The 24,261-nt window shown below is 31.5% G+C and overlaps 1 protein-coding gene across 2 annotated transcripts; it reads right to left on the reverse strand.

The window, feature by feature from the left end:
* Positions 1–207: 207 nt before the first annotated feature.
* On the reverse strand, positions 208–22,280 carry Tsp42Ef (Tetraspanin 42Ef). Of its 2 annotated transcripts, none has more exons than XM_014247294.3 (6): positions 22,168–22,280; positions 19,816–19,950; positions 2,813–2,986; positions 2,520–2,681; positions 1,028–1,225; positions 208–918 (listed from the first exon to the last, which is right to left on the reverse strand). In XM_014247294.3, exons 2-6 carry the CDS (start codon positions 19,870–19,872, stop codon positions 847–849), a joined length of 663 nt encoding a protein of 220 aa, XP_014102769.1. In that variant the 5' UTR covers positions 19,873–19,950; positions 22,168–22,280; the 3' UTR covers positions 208–846. The 2 variants fall into 2 exon arrangements, with proteins under 2 accessions (XP_014102769.1, XP_036225952.1); XM_036370059.2 differs by having other exon boundaries at positions 19,816–19,934; positions 22,168–22,278.
* Positions 22,281–24,261: the final 1,981 nt, after the last annotated feature.

Raw genomic sequence — 24,261 nt, forward strand, 5'->3', positions numbered from 1 at the left:
TAACAAATTAAAATACTCACTATAAATTTTATATATATATATATAAATAAATAATAAGTGCGAAGAAAAATATAATTTTCCAATTTTAACCAACTTGATACCACTGTGCTAAGCTAAGCACGTTGTTTGTTGTGCTTCCAATCGTGCCAAATTCTATTAATTGCAAGCAGATTAGCCAATTATCCATACAAAGAAACCCGTATGCAGAACTTTTTCAAACATTTGTACATTTTATTTACATATGAAGGCGTGAGTTAAACTCACAAGCGAAACATTTAAGCGCAAATTCGTAAAAAATAACAAAATTAGCAGTAATTTTGTTTCATATTCTTATGAGTATACATATGTATGAGTGCGCTTATATGTACATATAAATATTTTTATAAAAGTTTATTTTTTCACCCTCAAAGTACAATATATTTTTAGGTTAGTATTAATTTCATAAAATTCACTTTAATTACGGAATAATTTTCTTTTTTTAACTTGTTCCAATTTTAACAATTACATAATAGGTTCAGCTGCAGCAACATTCGGTTTTCATTTTATGTATTTCATAGCGTTTTCTTGTGTAATTTTAATATTATTTTTTTAATATAAATAACGAATTGACAAATTTATATTCACAGTTAGTTAGAGAGTAAAATATACAACAACTTAAAAAGCAAAAAACTATTAAGGCTTTCATTTATAGTAAGCAACTTATATAAATAAATTATATAAATACCTAGGCTAATAAACTATTGTTCGTATTTATTTTTGTGTACTCTACAAAAAAATTTGTAAATAGCTAATAGAAGTAACATAAATCTAAAAATCAACGCTATGCAACACTGGGCGCATATGAGGTTAATAATAGGAGCGCCTGTGATCATTGCGTATGCTGTTGCACAGGCAGCACGATATCACGCTACCCAATAACTGCAATAAAATAAAAAAAATTAATTTTATTATTTTCAATAGTCAACAAAAAGAAGAAGAAGCATTATCACACATATAATTGTATGTAAGTGTCTGTATGTGAACCCACCTCCAAAGCAATCATCACACAAGCGATTATATTGAAGGAACGCAACAAGCTTAGCCAGTAGTCCTCAAACATTATGCGACAGCCGATGCCGATCAGATTTTCACTTTTCGTATTATCGCCATTCTTGAAGCACGTTATTGGCGGCATGCGATCATTGGCTATATAATCGTGAGGGCTTGCCCGACCGCAACAACCGAGCTGTCAAAAAAAATAAATAAAAAATGTTTAGCATACCAAACATATTTATACCTATATATTCACACGAGCTTTGTTAATTCGTTAGTCGTTATTCGGTAGTTTTTTACGTGCATATTGACAAGCTAGACAATTTTTTCATTACTTGGTAATATCAAAGCAGCTGTTTGTTTTGCGTGGAAGCCTAAAATGTTCATTTGATTCATCGCTACAAAATAATTTCAGACAAACTTTTCAACAATAAGTATTCAATAAAATTGAATCAAATATTTTGGAACAAAATTTACCAATACTACTGAAACAGGGCAAAAAGTATGTTCACAGTGCAGTGTTTTAACGAACTATCAACTAACGAATAACCAGATCAACATCTTCGATCTGAATACCCCTATTGTATATGTAAACACTTCTGAGTTTATGAGCTTATATTCGTAGTATATCAATCAGCGTTATCGGAAATTCCATGTTATTAAATCAATGTCATAAATTGAAGCCTCGGTGCGAACAGAGAATATGTGTTATAGTATACATATTTAAACGCAATTCTTATGAAGTAAACAATAAATGAAAAGGGGAAAGTAGTAATTGATCAAATTTGACCTACAATTTTAGATATTTTTATACAAATCTATCAGTTTCGACGGCATATTCCGAAACCCACGTCTACTCACGTATGCGTTCGCGAAATGTAGGGTCCACAACTACGTTGTCAAGCATCTTTTTTGCGACCTCTAGTCGCCGTCGCGTGTGCAAAAGATTTAGGTCTTTTGGTACGAGTCTAGTATTGACACGCTTCTTACACAATACATTAACCAAAATGTGTTGTGTCCATCTATATATGTATAAGATCGCCTGTTATCTCTCTGATGCCAACACGATGATTTTCAAGCGCTTTTTCTTTAACTTTTTCAATGTTATCATCATTAATCGGCATAGATGGGTGGACGATTCGTATGAGGCAAGTTTTTCATGATATCACGGCCTTCATTGAATGCTTTGGGCCATTTAAATACTTGTGTTCGTGGTAAAGTAATTAATATCTCCAATCGATTTATTTTGAACAATATGCAATTATTATAACTACGAGGATGTTCCTACTGTGGGTCTGACTCGCTGAAGAACCCACTACTCATACATATATTTTTTGAAGAAGCTCAAAAAAAACTTGCAGTGCGCGAGATAATACGGCCGATTATACACGAACTTATTATAATGATATGGGTGTTCATCGTTTAGGATATATATTCCCACACTATGCATTTTTAAAAACGTTTTTGTAAAATCATTAAACACTTACCCAAGTCTCATACAGAGACATGGCTCCAGGGCTGTTCAGCTCTTCTTCCCAAGCCACATCCAAATTATTCGAGACATGTGATGCTGTTGATTGCTCCCCTCTCACCAATAGGAAAGTGACTGCGATTTGGCCTATCATCACAATCCAAAGGAAAGCGATAAACTGTAAAAATAACGAAATTTATATATGTATAGGTGCATAAAAAATATAAAAGTACATATATGAAAACGAAACCATAACATTTAATTTAAGAGAAAATAAATAAGTACATTTTTCTACTCCGCATCACTTACCGTAATCGTACAACAAACGCTTTCGCGAGCCGCACCAAAGAATCCCAGCAAGAATACAACAATTGTGGCCACACCTAAACCAATATATGAATAGGCGGCCAAAGCCCCGACTTCATTGACTCTATAGGAGGAGAGCACATAAACGCCGAACGAAATTAACACCAAGGCAAAGACCTGAAAGTAAGCGAAGAAAATAGTTTGATTAAAATATTGACGATATATACATACGTTTATATAAAAAATAACGGTATTTACATTGAATACAAACTTGCAATAAAATATAACAAAAATGTTATAACTTGCACAAGCAATTTCACGCAAAAAATTTAGTCCTATAACAATCAATTTCAACAATTGAAAAATGTCATAAAAAATCTTTTTATATGACCCCGTTAAAAAAAAAAACCTTAATCCTAACCACTGAATAATAGCCTTGCACTGAACCATAGCGTTTGATTGAGATTTTAGGTCTGAAGGTCGTGAAGTCATCGAAAACTTGCCTCATGTGAGTCGTCAATTCACGTTTTCGATAACATCAAAAAAGTTAGAGAAACAGTTTTTGAAAATCGTTTTGTTGGCATCAGAGAGATAACAGTCACTTATGGATCGACCCAACACATTTCGGTTAATGTTTTGTGTATGAAGCTCGTACCAAAAAACCTGAATATTTTGCAAAAATGACGTCGAGTAGAGGCCGTACATTCATAAAATGTATTATAGACAGTTATAGGATGGTGACGTGACGTGAGTTTATGAATCTGACGTCAAAACTGTCCAAAAATCCAGCAAATGGTTTTTTAAAAATGAGCCGAAACAGCCATGCCAGCCGAGACTTACAACAAGTGTATGTAGGCAAAATTGGATTGAGCGTTGGCATGCTTGTTTTGGCTCAGTAGCAGCCTCTATTGAAGGGGATAATAAAGATTTGTATTAAAATACATGAAAATGTGTTTTTTTTTTAATCCGGGTCAAATTCAGTGGGTATTATTTATTATTGGAATTTCACTTATTTTCAATTTGAATATTCTACAAAAAATGGCAATGCACTAATTGATAGCTAATTAATGGAAAACATTTTTTAAGAGTGATCTCATGCTCGTGTAAATATGTTTGTGTGTACATATACATACATATATATATAGTTCAACGTAATTTTATCTGTTTCGCTACGGTTTTTGATCATACTCTCAATTGATGTTAAATTAAAAGCTGTAGTGGTGTCATGGCGCGAAATAAAAAAGCACACATATGTATGTATATATACATACATATATACGAGTATGTAGATAAACATATGTATGTACATGCTTATTAAAGTAGTGCTCATCCTCTCCATCGCAACATAGTGACTCAATTTTGATGTTGAAAAGACGTGTCTCGCTCTCAGATAGGCTTAAATAAATGGATAATATACAGATGTATAAATGTATCTGCATGAGAATGTAGTGTAGCCGAATCTCTCGTTTCTCTTGCTAAATTTGCAATTTTTTAACCGTGGGCTTAATTAGTAAAACTTCAGATTCTTTAGAGCGATTATTATATCGGAATGATCAGGAAAAATATAATCTCTCTGAATTTGAAAATTCAGGCGTTTTTCTATTTGTCATGCGTTAAAGCAAATGACTCATTAGGTTTCCTATCAGATAAAACAACATCACAATGGCTTAGTCATTATCATCATAGTTGGAAAAATACGATTCAAAATAATCTGCGCGGTCGAAGTTCAAAAATCGTTTGTCACTCATTCAATGTTGGCGCACTTTTATTCACGTTCAGTCAACTGCAGATGTGTGTCTGAGTGTTTCATTTTTAGTATGCCATAATCTATATCTACAAATTTTATACAAGAATAATTTGGATCAAAAATACTTTGATATTCCATTGAAGTAAGAGCGTACTATTTGTTTACAAAGCACAAAATTTTCCAGGTAATTTATGTCATTAAAAACCCTCTATAAAGGGTGTTGACAATGTATGCTTAGCAAAATTCTTCTTGTTTTTTTGTAAAAAAAAGTTCGTTACAAACACAAACAACACAAAATGAAAAAACGGTTAACTTCGGCGACAATACCCTTTACAGGTGTATTCCATATAGCATAAAAAGGTGTGGAAAGATCTTTCTTTCATTATTTTGAACAGTCAGTTTGTATGGCAGCTATATGCTATAATTCCGATATTCTGACAAATGTGCAGCTCCTTGGGGAGAAAACGATGTGTGTAAAATTTTAGATCGATATCTCAAAAATTGAAGGACTAGTTCGCGTATATACAGACGGACGGACATGACTAAATCGAATCATTTCGTGACGCTGATATATATATTTTACAGAGTCTGCCACGTTTTCTTCTAGGTGTTACAAACTTTCAAGCAAACTTAAAATACCTAGTTCAAGATGTATAAAGTCATCACCAGACACTTTCTGTTCTGTATTCCCAAAACTCAATTATCGGAGTAAAATTAGCAAATTTTTTGAAACAACTAAAACTATTTCAACGAAGGCCCTTAACAAATATCGCTGAAGTGCTATCTCTTTAATTCAACAGGAGCGTTTTTTGAAGACGAAAATAAAGATCTGATTTATAATTCTGATATTAACTGGATTAAAACTTTTATATTTAAAATTCAAAAATAAGTATAAAAATTCTTGTAGAGCAAATTTAATCAAATGGCAGCACTGCATATACATGCTACAACTGATATTAATAAATACAGCGATGAGAAGCAAAGACAACTATGGACACGCATACCGAGGGCATTGGCTGCCAATGCGAACTGTGTCGGACCAGCTGGCGTCATACATACATACGGACTACATATACACGCTCAAACTATTTTCATATTTACAAACATTTTATGTATTCCCAGAAGTACAGTGTGCTTGTGAACATAAGGAATACTTAAGTGGGTAAGACTTACGTAGGAGTTTCCATTTAAAAGCTACTACAGTGGAAATCCATTAAGGAAAAACGATGAAATAGCCAAAGACGCATTTATTTATGATAATATTTATGTATATATATAAAGATGTATTAATATACAGGTATGTATACTGATGTGTGACTCAGCAGACTTTCTATATAAACTCGCATAAATACTGTACAATAAGTAAATATGCACAGGCGTTTATTATGTGGGGTGCATATCAACAAGGACCACATGGAGGTGCTGGAAATTCGCGTTCAGCAGGCACTACAGTGTAATTTGAAGCTGGCAGTTGTCGTCAGTGAAGGGTGGCGGGCTATGAAAAGGCATAACACATGGCGACATTAAGTCGATTACTGCGGGCAACAAAGAAATTTAAGGCAATAATATGCATGCGTGTGCTTTATAGAGTCCCAAGGCAATGGCTGATGAGATTTACATATGTCGCTCAAGGTCAAAACTAAAGTTCTGCAAATAAAGTAATAACAGTACGAGTACCCATTCAACTGTAATCGCCATTTTATTTAATTTACACTTATGATATGTATTATTATTGTGTGAGCAATTTCTTGTGACACTTTACTCTTATCACGTAGTGTCCAGGGCATCATTTTATTAATTATTAATTTCAATTAACATATTTAAATTTATGCAAATGTAAATTGCTTCAATTGAGGAACGAAATTGGCACGCATTAACTTTTCCGAAGAATGTTACAATTCATTTTTTGGTCTGGATGTGGCCTTAAGCTCGGGTTTGACTCGATGTATATCCCAGGTTGACCACTTTGACTGCAACTTTTTAACTATATTCTTTGGACTATATAGATAACTATCCGATTTTAGAATATTTCTAAAGGGATTCATCAACAGTCACTCTTTGAAAACCCTTTAAATTGAAAAAATTCGAGTCAAATTGTGACATAAGAAATACATACATACATAAATACATTTCTTAAAAGCCTTACATTGACCTTTTGTTGTAAGTGAGTGCGAAAAGAACACACAGGGTTGATCCTCATGCCAAAGGTAGCGATGGATCTCACTTGAGCAGATATGATGTTGGTCCTCTGTGATACCTCCAAAACTTCTAAAAATAGATGACCAGATTCTCATACCTGTTCGAAGTGTTTTGAGCTAGCGACAAATTTGCTAAGACCGTAAATATCAATCCTAGCCACTTCGCTAGGTTCGCCAGAGGTGTGTCTACCGATATATAATATTTCAATCTCAGTCTAGCAAAAGCTTGGTAATAGAGGAGAAAGTGCCGAGAGGATTCCACCATGCATTCATCCATACAGCTTTGGCACAACGAGTCGATAAATCGAAGTTATTCATCATATGTCAAGTCATATGTATATAAAAATTATCAGTTTACTTTTTAAAAATTACTTTAAAAGTGGGCATTAGGGTGGTTGTTGTATACAATAGAATTATACCTCCATTTTTTAGATATCGATCTGCACACGACCTTTTCTCCCCAGGAAGCTGGTTATTTGTCGGTACCGCGGTATCGGACAGCTATAGAGTATAGCTGCAATACAATATAATCGATCAAAACCAAGTTCTTGTATAGAAAACTTTTATATTTTATATTTGTCCAAGTCAGCGCGACAATCTCTGAACAAATTGTTCAGGTCAGTCACTAGCTGATATTCAAACTGATGGATCAAAATTAAAATGTAGATTTTTTTACACCCTTTTCTGCTTTAAAAAACGCATCTGTGAAGTTTAAAGTCACTGTCAAATATGTAGTATATAAATTTTTATCCTGTATGAAGAAAGTTTAATAAATAAAGCTTTTATCTGAGACATACAAAATTGTTCGCAAGCAATATTTACATGCGACAGAATTGAAGGACCATCCTAATGCGTATAATATGCTCCTAGACACATTTGTATCTATATTTATTCTGAGTCGCCCTTTAGAAAGTTATTTAAGCAATTGAAATTAGCATAAAAACTGTAATTTACAAAATTTAACTATCAATTTTAAAATTACTTGATGCTTTCCAAAACGCGATAAAATAGCGTTGATATTCCTTTTTGCCTTTTTCTCTTAGTTCTACTATAATTTAGTAGTCACGAGCAAATACCCTATAGAGTATAAGCGTTAATCGCTAAATTAATCTAGAAGTTTGCATTCGCCTAGATTAGACATACAGGCGGTGATGGAACATACCATACAATGACTTACCATTCAATTAAACACTCAGCTCAACCGGCAATTGATGTCAGTAGTGACGTCTCATAGTTGATTTAAGTGAATAAGTGCGCGATAAAGTAATGGGTGATAAAGGTGGTGACAGCAAAAATAGCAAAAAGTTCAAGGAGCGATCTTTACATTTATGAATACGTTTTTGTGTACAACATGTCATCAACTTCAATGCTAGATGCTATAAGCAATAAATATTGCTACTTAAAAGCTCAAAAGTAGCTAAATATTCACGAAGTATTGTAATTTACAATTTTTACAATTTGTAAATAACATATCATTAACTTAACTGTTAGCTTTGTTGCAAATGAGGTAAGCGCGCTTACTATTCATACTATTGTCAATTTTAAGTATGTATAATATTCTACTATTTGAAAAACTCGTTATTTTTTTAGTTTAACGTGCCCGTAACATCATTACATTATCTTAACACTATACATGTTACATACCATACATACTCTGCAGTAAAGTCGACCAGTTATAAATTACTCTACAACTAGTATAAGCTGCAACTAGGCAGTCGACAATTCTCTTTCCATACAAGCAATTGATGTTTGTTACGGTTGATTTCCGACGAAATGTTTATCGATCAAATTATCAGATGTCGATTAAAAATATATCTTGTCATAATAGTTCTAAGGGATATACCATCTGATCAAATATGACCCGAACTGGCAAAAAAAAAACTACATTTTCACGCATAATACAATTTTCCATTTTATAAGCTTCGTCTAAGATGGCCTTCAATACCTTCTGTGAATTTTAGTTTTTTCGTTTTCGGCTCATTTTTCAATCGCCATTCGCTAGATTGTGGGACAGTTTTGAAGTCATTTCATAAGTCCACGTCTCGTCACCAGTAATGAAGCGTTTGTTGAAAGTAGGGTCCACCTCATCTTCGCTGTCAAGCATCTAAGTATTTTACGATATTTACTCGACATTGTTTTTGCAAAAGTCGCAGTTTTTTAGGTGTGATTCACTGAATGCTTCGTGCCGCTCAAATACTTGTGTTTGTAATAAAGAAGGCTTCCCAAAACAATTCTGCAACATTCTCAACGATTCAATAGCCGTGATTCCAAACTATTCGCCTCGTAAACAAACAGCTTGGAAGCACACACTAACATACAAGTGGAAATCAAACTTCACACGAACATACAAAGTAAGGTTGCACAAATCTAGAAAAATTTTTAATTTATCGATTTATTTTACGCAACCCTTCCGGGTCAAAGTCATATATTGTTTCGGTCTTCCAAATGTTTATTGATATAAATTATTTATTACACTCATACATAGATATATATTTAACTAGTATTTGTAGTTTGTCCAGTCTGATTATAGTCAGAAAATTCTAATTGTGAATTGTTATTTTTGATAACTACTTTGTTTTCCTATTGGGGTATACATAACGAGAATATAAATAAATGTATTAATCAGCGTCATTTGTTTATTATTGACAATGAAATGAGTCAAAACGGTAATTGTTTTATTTTGACTAGACAAACTCAAGTAAGGAAGGTTAAGATCACGCACGCAAACCCATTTTCATAAATGGCAGCACGATATGGAAAAATGTTGTGTCATAACTCTGTCATCAAATGCCGTCAAATTTCCTATAATTTTAAAATGACGTGGACAAATATTTTAACTATTCCGGCGATTTAGAGTAATGTGGTGGATTAGTGTCATATATAACCATCAAGGAGTAAAATCTAAAATACCTCCGTTTCTCCAAAGGTGGTGTTCATTTATCATGTCCCGTTTTCATAAAGTCAAATTTAATGGCAGTTAATAAAGTAAAACCAATGAATGCCGTTGTTATTTCGGTAATATATGTAAGTAGATTTTTATGTCAACTTGCCAACCTAGGAATAAAATCGAATTTATACTTGAAAAGTCACCACAATTGAAATTGATCAAATGTTGGCATTTGAATCATTTTCCTCAAGGTAGTGGAACCAGATATCTTCGAAATTGTACTAATGAGAATTTAATTCAATTTTGAAACACATAACAGAAAATCGATTTGTGAGAATTAAAAACTACTGTATCGATTGTTTTAAAATAAATTTAAAGGTATATTTATACATATCTTAAGACAAATGGTAAAAATTTGTAATAAACAAGTAAGGAAGAGCTAAGTTAACCCAACATTTTGTACTCTTGAACTTGCAAGAATGAAAGCCCGGGAAATTCCTCCAGATGTTGGTAAAACTTTATATTAAAAAATATTGCGAAAAAATTAAACACCCATTATTCGATGAATACAATTAAATTTGGTATCTTTTTGACTTATATTGCAGGCCATAAACTTAAACTTGGTTTTATTGCTTTTATTTTATATATAAATAGTACTCACTGACCGACATATTCGGCATAAAACTTGTTAAAATAATAAAAATTATTATAAGTACTATATAGTGAGGATAGTATTGACCCGATATTATCTACTAATATACCACAGACTATTAAGGGATTACATGGGTTTCACGGTTTATTATAATATAAATTTTTTTTGTCTTATTAAATTTTATAACATCTCTGGAATATTGTCCTAAATTTTCAAGTTAATCCGACTAATAGTTTCGGAGATACAGCCTTGAAAAGGTGAACGCTCGAGGTTAGGTATAGGCACTTTTATTGTCTCTTAAAACTTTAAACGCGTTTTTCTCAAAACTATGTTTTCAAAGTCGGTTTTCAAGATTTCTCGCGAACTACTCAACCGATCTTGATGAAATTTTACATATGTCTTCGAGCTATCATTTACAACTATTAAAAAAAAAATGTCGAGAAATTTTCATCGAAAATCCAATTTTCATTTTTTTTCCTTCGCCCAATACCTAGTTTATTGTCTTTACTAAAACACGTATTTTTTCCTTTTTACTTCTGATGATCCTGAAAGAAGTTCTGCTGACAACGCGGAGGCACCTTTTTTCCAAGGGACTGCCGGAAATGGCGTCGTAATGACCGCCATTTTGATATTTTTTTTGGAAAATTTTACAAAATGTTTATTAAATATGTATCTTTTAAATAAAAAAAAAAATTAATTAAAATATTTCATTTTTTATATGTAAAAAAAATTATTGAAAAAAGACCGTTTTTTACCCGAGGAAACCCCTTAAAATGCTCCCTGGGTTTGACTAAAGTACCTAACATACCGCCACCAATCATATGGAGTAAAGTCAGCCGGATGTTCGAAAATTATGATTTTAGTTGTCAAGTTTTTACCCAATTTTATATATACACTGTTATGATTAAAATACACTTTTTAATTTTCATTGAGATACATTTTGGCCGATATATGCGGTATAAAGTCCGCCGAAAATTAAAAAATCTTTATATTAGGTATTGGCCCGATTCAACCCATTTTTGACACACAGACATACTATTATCAGGAAAGGATCATCTCTGAATTTCAGTTATATATCTCACACATTGACTGTTATTTTCGGTAAAAAGTCAACTATAGCTACTGGTGTCCACATATTCGGTATTCGGGGGCTTGAACAGTTGTAGTCCGGTATTGTAAATTTTTGGTCACAAGGTGACCTACTATAAGCGCATAATTGTGCACAGTTTTATCCCGATACATTCATTGGTACTTGGTTTGGATAGCGGAATGTGAAAGAATCAGATGAAATTTAAAATGATGTTACATGGGAAATAGGCGTGGTTAGTGTTCGATTGACCCCATTTTCGCACTGTTACATGAGAATGTCAGAAAAATGTTACATAGCGAATTTGGTTAAAATCGGTCGAGCAGGTCCCGAAATATTAGTTTTTACCTAAAGGTGGGCGGTGCCACGCACCTTGTCCAATTTTTGTTTTAACTCAGATAAAACTTAATTGTGCCATTCTATGTGAAAAATTGAACGTCTTTGGCTGGTTTATTTAATAAGTTATCGCACTTTTAGTAGTTTTAATCTAAACCGTTATATAGGGGTGGTTTTATCACCCGATTTTACCCATTTTCACACTGTCGGTAAGGGTACTAAAAATATTTGTCCTGGTTAATTTGGTTAAAATAGCTTTAGCGGTTTAGGAGATATGCACATTAAATCTATTAGAGAGCGGGAACTCGCCCACTTTAAAAAAAAAATTTTAATTTCAGATGCCCCTCTCTAATGTGATGCGCTGTACCAAATAACAGTCTTGTATCTTATTGAGGAGCTTAGTTATGTCAATTTATTGTGTTTCGGTTAATGGCGTTTTGTGGGCGTGGCAGCGGTCCGACTACGCCCATCTGCAATTCAAACCGTCTTACGGTACCAAGAAACATGTGTACCAAGTTTCATAAAGATATCTAAAATTTTACTTAAGTTACACCTTGCACAGACAGACGGACAGACAGTCAACCAGATTTCAACTCGTCTCTTCATTCTGATCATTTATATATAAATATATAACCTTATATCGAACTCCATTAGTTTTGAGTGATACAAACAACCGTTGGGTTAAATATTGAAGACATAGCATATTAAAAATAGAAAACCAAAAAAAAGAAAACATGATTCATTCATTCTATTTTATTAGGAACCCAAAATGAAAACTTATGGAATAAGATTAATTTTTATACTTTTAGAACCTAAGATCTAAGGCCTACACGAAATTCTAATGAAATTTTAACTAATAAAAAATACAGAAATAAAACCTGAAAATACCTGCAGTCAATACTAAACATATATACATAAATAAATACGGAAATATTTTTGAATGGCAAAATACTAATGAATAAAAATAAATTAAATTTATTCCGGGAAACAATAACGAAAACGTAATTAACATATTGAAGCTTTTTGCTTTCATAATTAGCGAGAGAGCACTTCAGAAAACCACAAAAATTTCTGCGCGCTAACATTTCACCAATAGCTACGTAGTCTGAAACCACAAAACTAACCACAATATGCTGAAAGCAATCATTTCAAATTTATATACGCTTCCAACATGTAGCTACAGAGTATAATAGTTTTATTCACCTAACGGTTGTTTGCATCACCTAAAACTAATGGAGATATATTAGGAGATGGAGTTATGTATATGTATATTAATGATCAGGATGACGGGACGAGCTGAAATCCGGATCTCTGTCTGTCCGTCCGTCCGTCTGTCAATCTATCCTAGCAAGCTGTAAATTCAACCTCTAAAAGGTTTGGTGTACATATCTCCTAAACTATTTAAGACACAATAATCAAATACCTGTTCAGGCCCCTAGATACCAAATATGTGGATAACAGTGCCTATAGTTGACTTTTTACCGAAAATATCGGCCAATGTGTGAGATATATAATTTAAATTCAGATGTTACCTCACCTTCATCTGAATTTCAATAACGAAACTCAGAGGGCATCTGTTTCGGTTTATAATACGTAGCAATGCCAAAAATAGATCAAATCGAGTCAATACTACACCTATCTCCCATATACCTAATAAAAGATTTTCAAACTTCCTGTTAGCCTTATACTGTATATATTGGTCAATATGTAAGATATCTTAGCAAAATTATAATATATTGAATAATTTTCGTAATTCTAACAAACCTTATTATGTTAATGATTTAACGCTGAACATGATTGGAGTTGGTGTGGACCTTGGACTCAATCTCATATGCCTAATTTCAACAATTGCGATCTTCTGATTGACGTTTTGCACATCAACTCAATATATTACATTAAGCCTCTCGGTTAAGTTTATGTCAGTTGTATTTCATTTGTGGATGATTTTAATATAATTCTATAATTCTATGACGTATAATATAGCTTAAAAAAATAATAAATACAAATGTTGAATTTTTTCGCAACATTTTATAATATGAAGTTTTGCCAACACTTAGCAAGTTGCAAGAGTATGAAATGTTCAATTACACCCGAACGTAGCGCTATTAACATTTAATAATTTTTATAAAATAAAATTAAAAAAAAATGGTTAAACAGTTAACCAAAACTCCAGACGTTAGAATTTTCGTCTCTTTCGTCACCTTTATGCGAGTCGAAATCGTCGTACGAATTTCCACCCAAATATTATGCTAACCAAGCTTTAATTGTATTTATGTTTCATCTGTACCCACCTGTCTAACCTCATTCCAAGAAATTCGAATGAGCAAAAAAATTAATTTTCTACTGAAAATAATATTCTACATACATACATTCCTATACTTGTACGTACGAAGTGTATATTTGAAGCATTCCACTGTTAAAGAAACCGGCGGTTGAGTTATCTATCGACTAATATGAACGAATGTGCGAATAATATATACATACATATAAGGTGGTTACCAAACATAGTGGGCCCGATTTTTTGGCATTGCACTGAAGTCATCGTTAGCGCGTACCACAAATTAACATTAAACAGTGGTTGTGTAAACTGCGTATATGAATTATATACTGTGAAATTCGATAACATTTGATACGTTAAAAATAATGAGTTTCTAAAGTGTTGGAAAAGTAGAAATTTTAGTACAGAAAAATTTGCAATTAATATTTCATTCAACTAAATTAAAATTATATGCAAAAAAAACGCTGATTTTCAATATATGACTACATAACTATCACATTTTGTTATGCCTCATTTTATCTTTGAGTTATGTTCACCTGACTGGTTAGAGTTTGTTCGAATGTGACCACACAGAACGATATGAAATTCTCTAAATTCAGTGTAAATTCAGAATTAGTAACTGAAAAGGAAAATATATATCAACAAAATTTTGCAATTTTAGTTGGCTTCTTTTGTTTACTTTGTTTTATTGATGGAATACAACACTCAACAATCTTAAGACGATGAAAGTCACTTTTTTTCGCTAGAAATTTAAATTTATTGAACGTGGGAAACGTCAAATTCTTACCTGCTACTCACTTTGAGGTGTTTGCAAATTACTAAAAAAATGGTGAGGATATAATAATGATTCATGATGAAATATACTGCTGATGCATGTTCTCACAATATGTTTCTTTATTGATTTGATAAAATAAAGCATTTTGTTGTTTATTTGAAAATACAATTCACTATATTCGAAAATTTATTTCCATACATAAATGTGAGTGATAAATTGTTTTTTCTTAATAATATAACAGGTGCGAGTTAATGTTCTGACTCATATATATACACAGCAAAATGTATATATATATATATATATATATTATATATAATTTAATTTTAGTAATTTTATGCAAAATGTTTCTTCGTAAAAATATTTGAACTAATTTCTGTATCAATTGATTGCTTTAAAAAACCGAACGGTGAAGAAGGGTGTGCTGCGATGATCGACATTGCTGCTAACCAGACAATAAACAATATTCTTAGTAATGTAGGATAATAAGTCTTACTGTGAGCATGAAGCTCACTAAACTTCCTATGATTAACTGCACAAAGGCTAAGTTCGCTAAGCTTTAAAGGTTTTATCAATTTGCAAGTCAAAATTATACAATAAATAAATAAAAAATGTACATTTACAGAATTTAATGTACTTCAATAATCGGACATTCCCGTTGCCGATATGCAGGAGGAAAAAGTTATTGTCAAAAATCTCATTCCTTCGGTCATTATCTGCAAAATATATCTAAGAAAGTCGTGTGAAAATGTCAAGTCAATCAGTCCTGCCGTTTCAGAGAAGTTTTTCGACTCTGAAAACAACATTTGAGAAAAATGTGTTTAAAGTTTTGAGAGCCGATTACAGTAAGTAAAAAAATTCTTACAAAACTCGAATCCGTTGAAAATAGAACTAAGATAATCTTACTTACAAACTAGTTGAGAAAAAAACAATATTCTAATTTTTTAAACAAAATTTTGAGAGAGTGTATAAAAAACTATTAAATTATTTGTAAATTGTTAATTTTGACTTCTGGTTACAAAGACCACTTCGAATGGAGTTTTATAGATGTTTTTTCATGTTGTGTAATAATATGAATCACTAAATAAAGTATAATATTATAAATACCGAAAAACCCCAAACTTTAAACCACTGTAAACAAAAAATTTGAGGATAGCTGGGAAAGAAGTAGTTCAATTTTGATTTCTGGTCTCAATAGGCATTTTTAGTGTGGTGAAAAATATTTTAAACAAGTGTACATACATACATACTTATGTACATATGTATATACACACAAGAGCCAAGACAAAAAAAAATTTGCATTATTTTCAGGTAATAAAAATTGATATGCAATGTTTACGGCTATCGTAATCTAATTTCTGCGAAATTGAAACATTGTTTTTTATAAAACCGCCCATACATATTTGTATGTATATACTGAAATACTAACATACATACCATGTATATGTGTATGTATACATATTTTGTGGTTTACTTTTTTTTTTTGTTATTCTATGCTCCAAGTATAGAAAGGCTAAGCCAAAGCAATTTCAACTTCGAATATACATCTACGTATGTATGTATGTATGCCTGGCTATATTTAAGTTTCGTTTCGGCAAATAAGAATATATGAGTTTATCAAATAACGGTCATTTCAAATTACATATTACATACAAACAAATTACAACCACTCATAATTTGAAACCGCACAATTAAAAAATTGAAAAGTGAGAGCCACTCATATGTATTTATAACGGATTTTGCGACCTTCATTTCAATTGCACGAAATATCAAGGGAAAAATTGAAAACGAAATTAATTAATTTCGCCAATAAATTTCTGCAACTTTTTGCTAAACGATGAAGAATTCTCTTTCACATAATATTTTATAAAATGTGGCGGAGCTGATTACTAGCAAAGTATTTCAATTTCCCGCCACATGGTTTTAACACCACACAATAGTAAATATGCAATTGCGCTTAATTCAACAGAAAATCGACCAAAAATACAAAATCTGCGAATTTTACTTACACACATGCATACAAACATATGTTTAGACTCATTTATTGCAAGGCAATATCGTAAATAATTTACGATCAATAAATTTAGATAGAAAAAGCATATTTCATAGTTTACACTTTAGCTAAGTAAGTGTGTGTGTGTGTAGGCACAATTGAATGCTTCAATGAAAGTGAAAATTCGGAAATAGTAAAATATAAATGGCGCTGAGTAGAATCAAAATAAACCATATGTGCATATGGTATGTATATAAGTATATAAAGTCTGATCAAATATGACTCGGACACAAAAGGAACGTATTTTGAAAGCGATATATAAGTTTATATTAAAAATATTGAAAATGTTGATTTTTGTAACAGTCCGGGTCAAATTTGATCAAATGGTACGTAAGTACACAAATTAATTTTTAATGCAAAAATCAGCATTAAAAAATGATAACACGAAGTACGCAAGCGCAATAAAAATGTCTATTTAAATTTTTTTGATTAAATTTTTAATATTAAGTTGTTAATAATTTTTTTTTTCAAACTGATATTTGGGAATAATTCTTTGCTTCTAATTTTTACTCCTATATTAATGACTAGAAAATTTAAAACTATTTTTAATTAAGACTTTTGAAATACAAAAAAAATATTTAAATTTTAATTCAATTATTTTTTTCTATAAAATAAATCAAAATAATTACTTTACATATATACTATATAAAATTTTTTTTTTTTTTAATTTTAAAATTGTCTCCTCTAAAATCTAAAATAAAATATATTATTATTGTAATTTTGTTGCAGAATTGCATTGAAAGTGTCCTTTTTACCATCTGACCATACCGCTATTCTACTCACTCATTTGCTTCGGACGATTTTATGAAATTTCTAATGGGTTTTTGTTTTTTTATAATCTTGCATATAACGTATGTTTATAACAATACAATATGATATAGATAATAAGCTGGGGATACCAAAAAGTTTAAAATGACGTAACGAACAGATGTATCTAATAAACTGCTATTTTTATATGTTACTGTCTAAAAATAAAAAAATATCGGCCCGCCCTTTCCTCCTACATAATGGTAATGGCGTGACACAATTACAGTTGAAATTTTTTATACTCGACCAATTAAAAATAAATTTCTGGAAATGGTTGAAAACTATTCATTTGTTTGAATTTGTCGAAATGGGGACTAAAATTTCGTTTAATAGACCAGTATACTGTATTATAGCGTTTAATTTTAGGTAAAATTTTCATTGAGCTTTGAAAATCTTTGGTGGGGTGATGAAAGGTGCACCTTTCTACAATTTGCGAGGGAGTCAAATGTTCAACCTGTATGTCGGCGCTTCCTTACTTCATTTTTGAAAACATAAATATGTACACACTGAAATTGAGTCGTTCATAAATCAATTTTTTATAGGATTTATTAAACCATATGCATGTTTCGAATTTTTCCCATTGTTGTTTAGTCACTCAAACAAAATTATTTTCATACCTTTTGGTTACCCTGTGAGTAACAAACGGCTTTGTATACTCTAGGCGAAAATATTTTTTTTATCGCGACAGGCAAATGGTTTTATGAATATAGACTCTTGTTTAAATGATATACTTATGGTATTATCATACGTGCATATATGTAAATTGGTATATATGTATACATATATTTATTACCAAAAGCAGATGCCTTATAACAGTTAGCCAGAAATTGAAATTCTGGGAATTTTGCTGTTATTTCTTTTATTGCTATCACTTTTAAATTAAAAGGGGCGGATTTTTAATAATATTTGCTTTTTTTTAAATAAATTACAATATATTTATATACATGCATACATATTTATGTACGTTAAAAAATTTCAAAATTTGCACATGCTAGTACAAGTATTTTTTTTTTGATTGTTCGCTCACATGATTGCTCGCTCACATGATTGCTCTCGCTTTTAATAAATTGAATTTGACGTAGAACTGTTAACCCTTAGAAGATGATTTGTACAATAAAAAGCTGTAAATAAATGCAATAATATACGCATCTCATTCTCCAAATAAGTCGAGTTCATTAAAGATTATAGTCTCCCGTTAGATTATGATTAAATTTATAAAGCTTTTCTTAAAAAAAAGTAATACAAATCGAAAAAAATTAAATCAGCATACAATTCTTGCTATTAAAATCTTGTTTCAAAGCGCGCTGCGGGTTAAATTTAACCTTGACAAGTTCATACTGCGCTTGGGCAGTGACACAAAATGATGATCAAATCGATGTTTATTCAATCACATCTTAAATTTTATGTATAAATATTTTTTTTTAATATTTTGCCGAAATATATTTTTTTTTTTTGTAGAAAAATCTTAAACACATAAAAAAATAAAACAAAATTTATTCAAATGCTTCAAAGAGCAATAAACAAGTAATGCGGTCTGAGCTCGAGGTAAAAAGTGTGTTTTATGGATATAAGACGCCTTTATGGCCTTTAGTTATATACCTCTCTTATGAATGTTTTAACACAGATTTCGAAACTTTAAAGCGTTTTCTCCACAACTCACGTTTTCAAAGCCGGTGCCCTTCATAACTTTAAAACTACTGCATCGATCGTTTTGATCACTATTTCTATACATAATTACGTAGTAACGCTGCTAGGAGATGATATATTGATGATCAAGATGATATTTTTTTATGTTTCTCTATGAAAATTTAACAGAATATTTTTCAAATGTCATACTACAATGTGCCATTGGTTTCTAAAAATAGGTTTTAAGTGTTCCACAAAAAAAAATTATAAAAAATTGGCTTTATTTTACACGAATTAACCCTTATCCCCCTTTAAGTTCGGGGTCTAAATTCAAATTTAGAACAGAACTTTGATGGTAGATAGTCTCAGAAAAACTTTATTTAAAAACAAAATTTTTTAGATAGTCAAACACCCAAAGCGCCAAGTTGTTTTTTTTTTTTGTTTATAAATAAGTAAGTAAAAGAATTTATATTATATTTATAAAAATCTAAAATACTAATTTTATATATTAAAATTATACATATACAAGTATTTGTATTTAATAATAATTTCAGTTCACTTACCGAGCAGACGATGCCAAATAGGATTGTAATTTTTTTAATCGTAGACGTTGATGTCATTGTGTTTTCGTTTTTTATTTGTGCTTTTGTTATTTTTAGTTTGTAATTATTCGCGGGCTTTCCTATATTTAAAAGAGGCTTATAATTAAATTTTAAGTTAATTATTGTTTGATATTTTGTAGACGCATTTATTATACTATAGTGTGTTGCTGTACTACTGTTATTTTGCTATTTTGTTACAATGGCTGAGCCTGTCATTAATATGACAGAGTTTAGTTGGTTTTTTTAGTTAAGTAATAACGGTATTACTTGATTATGTTTAATATTGTGTAAAACTTAAAGTTATGCAATTTAATAATGACTACAAAATACAGTCAAACCCGATAAACAGCCAGTATTTTTAATTGAATTTAGAAATTTCTTACATTGTGCTCTTGAACTACATAAGTATGTTCTCTCTTCAACTACTATAAGTAGTAGTGAAAATAATAAGTTGAATTTAATATGAGAGAGACAGTATGTACAGACTATGATATTTCTATTTGTACTAGTTGCTTGTTCGTTTCGGCACTCCCTAAAGTTTGGTGTTGAAGCACAACGGAATTATTGACATTCTATACCTGTTGTTCTCAAAGTATGTACCAATGGAATACGAGTGGGACAAGCATATTTTTAAATTATCATTCAGGGTATCGTATGAAGTAAACGGGTATCCATGGAAATAATATTTAAAATTCTGTGCGGAAACGAAGGCAGTAGCAATAAGCGCCACAGCCATTTCCAAAATTGATTGCGGTAACAATTTGAGTTTCGCGTTATGTGCGAAATTGACACTCTTATCTGTCTGTGGCAGCCTCAGGTTATTGGTTCCCTGAGAACTCGGTTTGCCAGGTTTTTACACCTGGGGCGAAGAGTTTTCATTGAGCGAAACTCGACAGGAGTATCTGAATATCATTCTAGGCAGATTACAACCGAGTAAATGACCTCGACCTGGTTGTCGTGGAATGACCGACGTGTCAGAAGAACTCTTCACGTCAAGGGGTCGATCTGATGGCCGTCATTTCAATATTCGGGTGACTCGAACACTTCACCCCTCCAACATACCTTAGAGGTAACTTAGTAGTTAATTTGAGAACCACAAGGAGAACCCACTGGCATGTGGAGTCATCCGTCGGAAACGATAGCGAAAATGATTTGTTTTATATACACAAATATTGCAGAACGTTCAAAAAGTTTCAAACTGTATATTCACTACATACATTCTTACTACTTATTTTACACATTCTCGCTCTCACAAAACTTCGAAAAATTTGAGAACATAAAAAGCAATTATCTTAAGATTTGTTAAGGTGGCTGTTGTTTGTGTGAGTTCCAAATTTTAGGCAAGCACTTTTTGCGGCATTCTCATATAAATACATACACAAGGTGTGTTCCAAAGTAAACAGTAAAAAAGTAACAAAGTAAACTCTAGTGACGCCATCAATATGTCGACTAGTGCGTTAGAATCTGCTATCCTTTATCGACTTCCAGTAAAAATTTCATGACATTTCATCTATTGGAAGTGAAGTTATTGCGTTTTAGGTGTCAGTATGTTTTTGTCATCGCTGCGAAAATGAGCTTCGAACAAAGAGCCAACATTAAATTTAAATGAAGTTGACGCTTGTGGCCGATTATTTGACCAAAAATCACTTTTTAACAATCAATCACTCCCCGTATTCACCTGATATGGCACCGTGCGACTTCTAAAAGAAAAGACGTAAATGAAAGCGTTATGCAGACGTGGAGGCCATTCAAAAGGCTTGCACCGGCATACTGGCGGCCATACCGGGCAACGAGCTAAGACATGCTTTTGGACCGTGCAAAAAGCTGTATTAAAGCAGAAGTAGACTCTTTTGAATAAAATTAATTGATTTTGTTCTGCCTTTTTTTTTTAAAGTCCTGTTTACTTTGGAACGCACCTTGTATTCATATGTACATATTCAAATCGGGTTTAACTTTGTCTGATGTCTTCTTCTTTACAAGGCGCTATCTAACACTGCCATCAATAACAAAAACTTGTATGTATTTATCATTTTTTCTTTTAACGGTTTGGTAAACAAGTCATGCCGCTGCAACAACAACAAGTCACTGCGCTCTTGCCTTTTTATGAATTCTGTGTATGCGCTAGAATTTAATTTAACTTGGCACAATAATTATATGTATTGTTCAAGTATTTATTATAAGTATATTAAAAAGCGTAGTATTTCAACTTTTTTCCTACAAATGCAAATTATCATTATTATTTGAAATAAGTCAATTTTAATTTAAAACCTTGGAGTTAACTTATACGAATGTAATATTTATTTTTTTTAATACCTTATAAAATTAAAACAATGCCACGTTCACAAAATATTTTAATGCTTTAGCGCCTAATTTTAACCGCAAACTAAAAATCGTTGTGTTAAATTTCTGGCTTCCACCTAAAGGCAATTGAGAAAGCAAAACATCAGCGTTGCCATTGTACGATAATATTAAGTTGTATGTTAGTATTATGGTAAATTTATTAGGGTTTGCCTTGAAATGTTGTTTTTTATTCTACTAAATTTTTGAAGATTAAATGTGGACAAAAAGTTGCGCTACGATTTTCGATTAAGGGGTTATAAGATTAATTCGTGTAAAACAAGGCATATTTTTATGAATTTTTTTTTTAATAAAACAGTTAAAATCTATTTTTAAAAACCAATGATACATAGTATGACATTTAAAAAAATATTTTTTTTTAATTTTAATAAGAAATACAGCAATGGCAGCAATCACTCTGAAGCGTCTCGGAAAAATTTTTAATTGTGATGCCCCTTATAACTCGGTGCTGGAACTTGTGAAATCAAAATTATATCAATAGATAATCGCTTTGCACAGATAATGCTCTGAGAGTTTTCGAAAATTCAGTTTTCACTTTTTGGAAACACTTTGTAGAAAAAAACGTAATTTTTTGCGAAAGATTTGGTTAATTTGGTTAATGTAAAATAGAAAATACTAACGAATTTGAAAAAAAGAACTTTCCAGCTCGGTAGTAGTTTTAAAGTTATGAGGTGCACCAGCTTTGAAAACGTGTATTACAGAGAAAACGCTTTAACGTTTGGAAATCTGATGTAAAAAGTTCATAATACAAGTATAAAAATACCCATAACGTCATCAGTTTTAATAGGATCAACGTGGAATTTAGACACAACATTCTTAAGATATTATGCATTCATTTAAGACAAAAACTGTAAAAGCTCTACTCACCGCTTAAGGCTCTGAGACATATTTTGTAATGCTGGAAATTACTTCATGATGATCCATGATCCCAGAATTTCTTTTTACTTTTTGCTTACGTATTACACTATACGGATAATTTCACGTTAAAATTTTTATTTTGCATAAGATTATGCGAATTTGAAAAATAATATAGTGTTTCTGATTTTTTCTTTGTTCCGGTGTAAACTTATCCTGAATCTTGTTGATTTGCCAAAGTATATAACAAACACATATGTATGTCATTTGTGACAGCTGATTTGACAGTTACATCACAATTTTCACTATTCAGTTTCTTTGCATTATTTTAGAACTAAAAATATATTTGAATGTTTGAATACATCTGGCAAAGTGGTGGATTAATAGTTTACCTGAGTAGATAAACACTTTTCGCTCTCACAGCGCACAAATATTCTCACCACCGACAGTTGCCGGCAATTCTACAATCTAAAATATACATACACACGTAAATTGAAATAAACAGGGTAGCAACAAAAAGCACATCCTGTACTGAGTTCCAAAAAAGTTTCAGTAAAAAAGTTGTCCCTCTCCAGAATCTTCTTCAGAAATTGAATCGAACCTTTGAATGTATTTTTCAACCAAATAAGAGGTTTCTATAAAAGTTCATTAAATTTTGCAAAGACAGCTTGTAACTTGTAAGAGCTTTTTTTTATTGATATCTTAACAACCTACTATTTAAAAAAAATATATGTGTATATATATTTATGTTTTCTAAAAACCTATTTAAGAATAGTTTTCTCTATTATATGTACTTATTTTGAAATATTTTAGGTAAAAACCGCATATATGCTTTGTCACTACTGATAAAAAGCTTCAGAAATTCTTTTCAAGACATCAGCCGTAGTAAACAAGCTACCATAGTATTTGTGTTATTGTATAGTTATCCCCTTGTCTGTCACAGGCATATTATATTTTACTTGAGTATTGTTTGTGTGCATGTGTGTTAAGAGAACGTTAAAAATATTTCTTGGGTACATAAGTAAACATATAAATAAACATTTAACTCTCTCTTTTTCTCAGCGCGAAACTTTTACTTCTATTACAAAATATACTGAAGCTTTGAAGCTTTTTAACGAGAAAAAGCCAACATGCATAAAGCGTGAACTCCAAATCATCGTATCACATTTCCATATAAAACGTTTTTAAGTAAAA

This window comes from Bactrocera oleae, chromosome 4, assembly GCF_042242935.1.
Source record: "Bactrocera oleae isolate idBacOlea1 chromosome 4, idBacOlea1, whole genome shotgun sequence".
Lineage (NCBI taxonomy): Eukaryota > Metazoa > Arthropoda > Insecta > Diptera > Tephritidae > Bactrocera > Bactrocera oleae.

What these genes read in the sequence shown, in the direction of transcription:
- Tsp42Ef (XM_014247294.3), bottom strand. Translation starts at nt 19,872, where the DNA reads ATGACATCAACGTCTACGATTAAAAAAATTACAATCCTATTTGGCATC. An exon ending in GCGTTTGTTGTACGATTACG is followed by an intron (nt 2,682 to 2,812) that starts GTAAGTGATGCG and finishes TTATTTTTACAG; the next exon opens with TTTATCGCTTTCCTTTGGAT. An exon ending in GTGTGATGATTGCTTTGGAG is followed by an intron (nt 919 to 1,027) that starts GTGGGTTCACAT and finishes ATTTTATTGCAG; the next exon opens with TTATTGGGTAGCGTGATATC.